This window comes from Seriola lalandi, unplaced genomic scaffold, assembly GCF_002814215.2.
Source record: "Seriola lalandi dorsalis isolate HSWRI2012SDOR001 ecotype SW California unplaced genomic scaffold, Sedor1 jcf7180002054695, whole genome shotgun sequence".
NCBI classification, from domain to species: domain Eukaryota; kingdom Metazoa; phylum Chordata; class Actinopteri; order Carangiformes; family Carangidae; genus Seriola; species Seriola lalandi.
Genome location: NW_019525248.1, coordinates 295,975 through 305,232, shown reverse-complemented (window position 1 = coordinate 305,232; position 9,258 = coordinate 295,975). Strand labels below are relative to the sequence as shown.

General features: G+C 39.7%; 1 protein-coding gene across 1 annotated transcript; it reads left to right on the top strand.

Annotated features, from left to right (window-relative positions):
* The first annotated feature begins 2,849 nt into the window (after positions 1 to 2,849).
* Positions 2,850 to 8,687, top strand: LOC111668056 (uncharacterized). The gene is made up of 2 exons (XM_023423990.2): positions 2,850 to 3,544; positions 5,627 to 8,687. Exons 1-2 carry the CDS (start codon positions 3,420 to 3,422, stop codon positions 7,899 to 7,901), a joined length of 2,400 nt encoding a protein of 799 aa, XP_023279758.1. The 5' UTR covers positions 2,850 to 3,419; the 3' UTR covers positions 7,902 to 8,687.
* The last annotated feature ends 571 nt before the right edge of the window (positions 8,688 to 9,258 follow it).

Here is a 9,258-nt window from a genome sequence, read left to right as displayed (position 1 = left end):
TTCCACCCATAGACTGTATAGAAAAATGGATGTCGACTCTGGGTCTGGAAAATCAAGCCAATGCGGAAGTGTCTTAAACTTGCATTCTATCGAATGATCATGTCCTGACTCTCCATACAACACACCACTATTCCCTGTTAAGAAATCAGCACCCTCTACTGGATGGAGGATGGTACAAGATCTACAGGCAGTGAATAAAGCTGTGGTACCTAGGGCACCAACAGTGCCAGATCCACATACACTATTAAATGAGCTGAAACCAGAAAATAAATATTTCACTGTCTGTGACATCAGTCATGCTTTTTTCTCTATTCCCGTTCATAAAGACAGCCAGTTTTGGTTTGCATTTACCTACAAAATGAAAAGATACACTTATAACTGCATTCCCCAGGGATATTGTGAAAGTCCAACAATATTCTCTCAGATTATGTCTGCAAATTTAGCAAAATTTCAACCTCCAATAGGAAGCCAGATTTTGTTATATGTTGATGATATTCTTTTGGCCTCAACCACAAAACAAGCATGTCAAGAGGACTCATTAGCTTTGCTAAAGTTTCTAGCTGAACAAGGACATAAAGTAAGTAAAAAGAAACTACAGCTTTGTAAAGAGACAGTAAAATATTTAGGTTATTGTCTATCAGCAGAGGGGCGCCACTTAGATGAAGAGAGAAAAACAGCTATTTTACAAGCACCCAAACCTCAAACCAAGCGCCAGATGATGTCATTTCTGGGCATGATAAATTTTTGCAGGAGTTGGATTGCCAATTATGCAATAATAACCTCCCCATTGTCAGCCCTAATCTATGACACGGCCCTAGCTGCATCAGACCTCATTCAGTGGACAAGAAGCAGAACAAGCTTTTACACAAATAAAACAGCTTCTGGTCTCTGCTCTGCACCTGTCCTCCCAACTCCCACCGGCCTTCCAACAGCTGGCAAGTGTTTTTATTATGTGACATATCATCTGTTTTACTTGTGGTATAGTGTGAATCTTTATTTCAATTGTATTGTTTGTTTCAGGCTTTCAATTTGCTGACCAAGAAGTCCTCAACCACCAGCTCAGCCTCTGTCCCTCCTCTCCCCACCACCCTCACAACCACTTTCTCTGCTGCTACAGCTCCTGCTGGGTCACAAACCATCACCCCAGCCCTACCTGAGCAGTCTTTTTGTGAAACGCTTCAGGTGTGCCAAAAAGAGACCTGAATTTACACCAGGTGTGGAGAGCACGACACGTTGTTCCTTGGCATCTTCAGGATCCCCAGCCCAGTGATCAGGCACCAGGTCAGAGTCAGAGAAGTGTAGTCGTGAGGAATAAGGCAGCGAATTACCGGAGAAAAGGTGGACTTATTAGCCAACTCAGTGACGCTAACTGACTGCATTTTCAGATGAGCTTGTTCAGATACTTCTCTAAGAAGAGAAAGACAACAGATGAAGAAGACGCTAGTCAGGTAGCATCATAAGCCTTTTACTGACTCGTAAATGATGGTGGTTAGGTAAAAAATAGTATTTTAATGTTCACACTTGTAATCAGATGTGATGTGAGTGTAAGCTATACAACGCTGTTAGCGTTACGTTACTCACACTTTTAATGTAATCTTATTAGACAAGTAACATGAGACAGGGAGGAGTTGTTAAACAAAGTGGACCAAAGGTGTTTATTTTTCTTGACATTGTATATGGCTGAGATATATATTGTAGTAATATTTTAAAGTAATGACTCAATCATTCTGGTTATTCTAGTCATGAATCTATTGTCAAAATATGCCAGGCACTGGCCGTCTGCCTGATGACAGGACAAAATTGAATCGGTACTGTTGATCAGCCACACAGGATCATGAAATGAGATTCTGTACGCCTGTTTATTTTTATTATGAACATGACAAATTTTCCATCCAAAGTCATCAGTCTGTTCCTCTATCAGCTGCCACAGAGTCCAATTTTGGAGTCAGGTACATCATGAATATAGATGTATAACTACAGATTCTGTGCAACTGATGATTGCCATCTTCTGGACAGTGGCTGATATGGCTGACTCACATGCACGTTTCAAATAGAAGCAAAACGGCAAGAAAGTGAACATTAATATTAAAGTTTGGATTTGTGGAATTAGCATAAAGAGATTTTACAGTAAAGATCTCAAATTTAGTAAATGTGCAAGAGAAGTTGAAAAAAAAAATTGCAAACAAAGTGGATTTAAGGGAAACAAAACTGAAATTCAATGTGAATTTTAAAGTTAAATTTTAAATCTACAAGCTCATATATGTCATATGTTGTTAATATAAAATGTATATGTTAGACGTTTCTGGTAACTCCAGCTGACAAATAAATCTAGTGGAGTAAAAGGTACAATATATTTCTCTGAATTGTAGTGTATTTAAGTAAATACTCAGTTATATTCCACCATTTAACTAAATTCTAAAGCAGAAATATGAGTGAATGACATTACAGACAGATGCATCACAGATTTAAATGTTTTAACTGTTAAGGATTATGTATTTTAAGCTAATTAATTCAACATAATATTAAAAATTAATTCAAATTGAATTGAAGTCTAAGAATAAAGTGCATGTTTATTAGTCAAAGTCCATCACGTCCATTGAGCAGGGTTTTGATTTACAGACGGTCTGTCAGACTGGTTTGCACGTGAGGACAACTTGTGCCCAGATACAACCTGTTGACTAAACCCTCCCCAACTCCTCTAGTCTTTCATTTCCCATGCAGCCTAGTATCCCTGTCACACTGCAAGACAGACACAAGCAGGTGTGAGGTTGACATTTTCATCGATTCGTGGCTCAGGAGTCTGGAAAACCAGATTTTTTTTTTTAGATGAAACATGCAGAAATCTTGAAAATGAAAGTAGCACATAAGCCCATAAGTATTTGTTTTTCAGGGGGAATAAAGGTAGAGATGGTGGTGCTCACGCTTGTTATTTATCTGTATTATTTTCTACAGGGACAACTGTTAATGCTTAATCAGGGATTTGTTTGATATTTTATCAGTTGTGAACAACTAAAGACCAAAGTGTACCAACTCTCTGCCTGTGACAGTCTCACAGACAACCTCTTGACACTGGATACGGTTGCCAGCAAAAAATTATATTTAGAACAAGACATTTACTTCATGCTGCTGCACTTCTTACAGTTAAAATTAGTCATCGGCTACGACTAATTAACCCAGATTAACCTGTTTTATTGTAAAAACCAAATGCAAGGGTTCAGCCTTCAGTGTGAACAGATGACAAATTAACCTCCATACATGTTGCAAATGCTTGAGGTGAAACACTGGAAGACTCGTTTTCTATTTCAAGATTACGCTGAGCATGAAAACTCAACTCGAGCACACTGGCTTAGAATGTGATCAACAGAGCAGCGCTGAGTTGTGGAAAGAGGTTGAAGCAAATTCATCGAGATATTACAACAATGGATACTGTGACAGAAGACTTTGGACATTCAGAGGCTGACGCTGAGATGAGAGTGCTGACACCTGAAGATATTACTGAGCCAAACCTTGATGCCAGCGATGATGTGGAGAACCTTCGTAACAGGTGCAAATCAGTAACTGTAATTCTCTATATCGTATATGACTGCAGCTCAGAGTCAAGGTTTTCTGTATAATAAGGTTTATTTTATAGTTTTCATGTCAGTAGTTGTTGAGCGAACTCTGTTTACAAATAGCTCAGAGGCAACTATTTCACACACTGTAAAACTTAACAGCACATCTTAATAAAAATAGTATGAATCTAAACTCAAAAAAACACTGGAGTCACTAATTTCCACTAATTTGACTTTAGTCAAAACTCAGTTGTTTTGAGTGTACTTACATTTTTGGAGCATTTTAAGTAATTCCAATTTGTAGAGTTGACATCAATAATGCTGCTAAAAATGACTCTGCTTTTTGTTTTTGTTTCAAGTTACAAAAACATTAGGATCTGCTCAAATAATTTCATGTTAAAAAAATGACAATTACATTTTTAACAACTTAAGATAGTTGTAGTCTTGTCTATAATCAGTTGATCGATTTGCCAATCCACACAAAATTAATCAGCAAATATTTTCACATCTGTTTCTGTTTTTGGTCAGTTAATAAAAGACACTTAAAAAAAAGGTCCCATTCACATTTATTCAAAGATTTAACAAAAATCCGATCACTGATTTGCAACATTGCTCCTAAAAGCCTGATACAACAAGAGCTTATTTTATGGCCACATGCCATGGTAGAAACAGTACAAAAAATGAATGTTGTCTTATAGAATCCTGTATATTTACCAAACAATGAACAATATGTGTATTGATAGTCTTGTCTTTTTGACCCCTTTGACCCTTAATATTCAACCTCTCACACTCTGTAAGTGTCAACAGCACATACAAAGTCCATTTGCAAAGTATTAAAGTGTTACCTGTGCAGTATTTGTGTTTGTCTGTGCGGAGTGCAAGTAATTAAAATAATATTCTCTAGTTGATAGCCTGTAATACTTGGACCTATCTCTCGATGCTTTAACTTTAGCTGTAAATGAGATGACTATGAATGTGATTTGAATCAAGCACCAAACTGTCCAACCAGTAATGCTCTTTTCTACTTCAATACAGCAAGATGTACAGTGCTGAATGTGGAAGACAGACAATCCACAGCTGTTATATTTACAAATGGATATGTTTTAATCTGAGCGACAAATCAGGCTGATCAGCCTTTAAAAATGCCATGAGTTTTACACAGACCAGTTAGCACTGACACCCCTAAAGATGTTTTCACAAACAAGATCCATATCATCGTCTGCACAAAATATATTGTTACTGCACCAGCCAGAGGAACCTGCAGCACATGCCAGCAAAAACACTGGAAAACATCAAGGCCAGTGGTGAGATCAGGAAGTTTTCAAAGGAACTGGTTGATAGAAACGTACAATCATCTGATGGCTGGCCAAACATATCATGTCAGAGTCCCCTGAAACCAGTGACAAGCACGCAAGTTGGCTTCAAGTGAATCTCCTCCTCTTTCCTCCTCCTCTTCTATACCAGAGGAAAACACCGACAAACGCATCACTGCTCTTCCCCTGAGGCTCTATAAACCTAAAAACTAGCTCAAACTGCTAAACTAGCTCATGTCAGTTTTAGCTAGATAAAGTGCCAACTGACTGTGAATCAGATGAAGGCACACTGTGGCTGTGTGGAGGCTCCGTAGGTGTGCTTGTGCGTAGGAATACAGTAGTTCAGCTATTGATGTTTTCACAGGAAGATAAACAGCTGAAAATATTCTACATGAAGCGGACATTTAAACGGATATTGGATTGTTTCGGTGGGTGTGTCTAAATCACATTTTTTTGGGGGGCCCGTGCACGATTAAAAAAAAATGAAGTAAGCTTTAATTCAATTTAATTGTTGAGGCAATTAACTTAAACCATTTAAGGCAATCGGTTTCCTCAGTAAGTTTGGGTTGAATTAACTTATCAGGTTTTACAGTAAACACAACAGCTCCCCATATAATGCAATACATTTCAACAGCACCACAAACTAGATTCTCCAAAATGATTGATATGGCCTAAAAATGTTTTGACTGACATCTTTCATGCATGGGAACAATATCTGTGTAGTTTTATCTCACTGCCACATTGTTTGTGTGTTATTTTCAGTTTACGTGAGGCTGTCCACAATGATGATGTCCGACCTAAGATGCAGTGCCTGATGATGGACTCCTGCTTCTCCATGGTAACTATGCAAGGCGAGGACAGCGGGATCGCGTGGGAGACGACTCCTAGTCGCTGCAACACACCATGGGGATCTGAGGCTGGAAACTCAACAGCAGATCTAAGCTCTCCGGTTGTACTCAGGTCTGCAAAACCTGGGTCTGTTCCAGCAGGAAAGATAATCTTTGTCATGGATGAGGAGCTTATTTCAAGACGGAAAAAATCTAAAGAGCGGGTAACCAGTCAGAGGAGACAACGAGAAGTCCTCGTAGAAAGCTCGGAGAACATCTCAGGAAGGCCAGAATTAGTAGGATTCTCAGAGCCAAATGTGAAACCTGAAAGAGAGGGAGACGAAGAAGATCCAACTGAGCCTCTGGTAGATAAAGAACAACGGCTATTCAGCTTAGTGTCTGAAGGCTCTGAAATCCTCAACATTGTTGTTCCTCCTAAACTGGCTACTGTGGATGAAGAGGAGAGCAAAGAAATGGTGGACAACTTATTTTATCTGGTGGAGAGCCCCGTTCCTAAAGCAAGTGAGGAGACCAATGATAACGAGCTGTGGATCTCAACAATTGCTCCAACGCTGTCAGTTGTAGCTGCAGATGAACAAATTAAGCATGTAATGGATCCACCAGGGGCGCCAGTGGCCAGACCTCCAGGCAGAGGAGCTACTGGAAATGTGGACTACTTTGAGGCGTTCGCCCTGATCGATGCCCAGGCTCCAGGAAGTCCTGCTGTGATCGCACAGGAACAAGTGGAACCCGAGGCAGAAAATACAGCCAGGAGCCAGGATACCGAAAACCTGGTGCAGCCTACGGACGCCACCACCACAACAACTGTGGATAATGACAGGTCAGACACAGTCAGTCTAGAGGAAATCAACAGCGAGCTTCTAGATGAAGTCTTCTACGGTGGTACCGACAACTACGCCATGAAAAGTCTAGACACCGAGGTTAAAGGTGAAGTGCGTGAAGGTGCGCCCTTGAGGCTCCCTTCAAAACCAAGCGGCTCGACTTTATTTGGAAGCCAAGAGGACATCCTGACTCCGATCTTTCTACCTGAAGGACCTCCTAAAATTATCGACCCCATTTTGCTGGAAGAGCCCAAAGCCATGGCCTTCCTTTACACCGATCTGTATGAGGAAGCAATCGGCAGTCGACAAAAAGAAGAGGATACAGAAAGTATGACCTCTGAGAAGTCCTTCCACAGCAGGCATTCAGACCGGGAGGCCAGGGGATATTTAGAGAAATACGTCCTGATAGATGAGACGCCCACGGTGGATGTGGAAGCAAGGGATAAAGAAAAAGGCCAAGAGCAAGGTCTTCGGACATTACCTCAAGATTTGTATGATTTCGATTCACTGTCAAAGCCTGAAAAAGGTGAGGTGCCAAACTCGGAGGAGGAAATCACAGACTTCTTCAGGTCCAGTGCCAATTCCTCTCCATGTGATGTGGAGCCTTTCCCTCGATCACCAGAAGAGGATAAAACGCAGTCAGCAACAAAGAGTAAGAAGAGTAAGACAAAGAAAAGTGTCTCCATAAAGGTAGAAAAAGTGCCTGAAACCCCAGTAGATCCACTTAGTATCTCAAGCTTTGAGTTTCCATCAGAGGAATTAGACTGGGGAAGTACAGACGATCATCCAACAATCCTGGAAAAGAAAGATATAAGTGTGCATTCAGATCAGATATTGTGGGAACAAGATTCGGAAATGCAAAAGCCAGTTGCCCCTCCCAGAAGAAAAGCAACATCCTCTTCTAAGGTGTGTCTGGACCTGACACCTCTGACTCCAGTTGATTTTATTACACAGGAAAAAGAAGAGGCTGGTGGAAAGGAGCAGAGGGAGGAGGAGAAGGAGACAGCGTCACCTGCAGAGACTGCCGACGAAGGAGATGGAGAAGAGACGATGCAGTCGTCCTCCAAAGTTTCCGAGGACGCATTAGCTGCAAAAGAAGCCGAGTCCCCACAAACGGAAAATGTAAAAGAAAGCAATGAAATAACAGCCAGAGACACAAAACCAGCTGAAGCTGAGGAGACAGACGCTAAAACAGTAGAAGAAGAGGAAAGAAGTGAAACAGCTACAAAACAAAGTGAATCAGAAGATGTAAATATTAAATCATCAGAATCGGCAGAAACAGAGGTTAATCCGGAGAAACAAGGAGACAGTCCAGCTCCCTTACCAACTGAACCAGCTAAAGACAAAGTACAGTGTATAATACTTTAGAGTAGCTACAGTATTTTCAATAATTTTGATGTCAAGTGCCTTGCTGATGTGTCTTTAAAATCACATTAGAATTACCCTGCATTCAACTGAGGTTAAGTCTTAAAACTTCCAATAAGAAGACTGTAAAATATAGATTTATGTCTCTGTCTAGTTTTTATCATTTGAACCCTGTTGTACTCATGCTGCATGAATTCAATAATCAATGTCTTATCCAAAACAGACACTCACACTTATCTAGAGCTGCCAAATATTTGCAAATGTCAGCCTGTCAAAGGATATTTGTTGCTTTTCTTTGTCATTTATTATCGTAAACTGAATATTTGGAGGTTTTCTTTGGACTTTTGGTTGCTGAAAAACAAAACAACTGGACATTTTTCTAATGTTAATCATAATATAATTGGCAGATTAATTGATAATGAAAATACTAAGAACTAGTGAAATATCCAGAGGATGATATGTTCCTCTGTTTCTCATTAACCCAGTCTCCTCAGTGTAGACAGGTGGTAATAATGCATGAATCATGGTGTGTTTGAAGGCAGAGGTTTGGGTTACGAGTGTGAATAAAAGGGGGGAGAGTGCATGTGTTTGTGTGACGTTAGGGCGGATCTTAAGCTATAAATAAGCCTCTCTTGCTGTTAACCTGACACCTCGACCCAACTAGAAGTCTGTGTACTATGTACCTACTTGTAAACAGTCAAAAAAATTGTGATAATTCACACAAATGTGCACTTTTATTTCTGATTGATTACCTATAGGCTACTTAAATAAATAAGTACATTTATTTAATCCAAAGACTACCATGACTGTTATGTATGCAAAATTAAACAAATATTTTAACTGTGTGTACCTGTTTCCACATTATCAACACCAAACATCAAGCACAAATACTGGATAATGATCTGGAATAGATGTTTTCCACCCAATCAATAGGAACTGTAGTTAAATATTTGTCTTTTTCAAATCAAAGTTTTACTGCTGGACACAAGATGTCTCCTACATCACAGAAAAGTCCAGTTTTCTCAGAGTTTTTGAGTGGGGACTTTTAACAGACTGGACACTGCAATGTTTGTGGTCAATAATGCAAGTTTATGTCAAGGATTATTTTCAGATACCGCTGCTTCCAGGCCTGAATCCAGAGGGTGGCCTTAAACACTGAAAACACACTCACAGATATTAAAACATACCTGCATAAACATTGTGTAAATAAGACAGAAGTAAAAGGTGTAGTGCAGAGTGGTATTTTGTTTTGGCAAAGTAATAAGCTATTTTATATATATATATGTCCATATTTTCTAACCTTTTGAAAACACCTTCTATCCTCCACATCAACAGGTGGCAGCTGTGAGTTGATAACTTA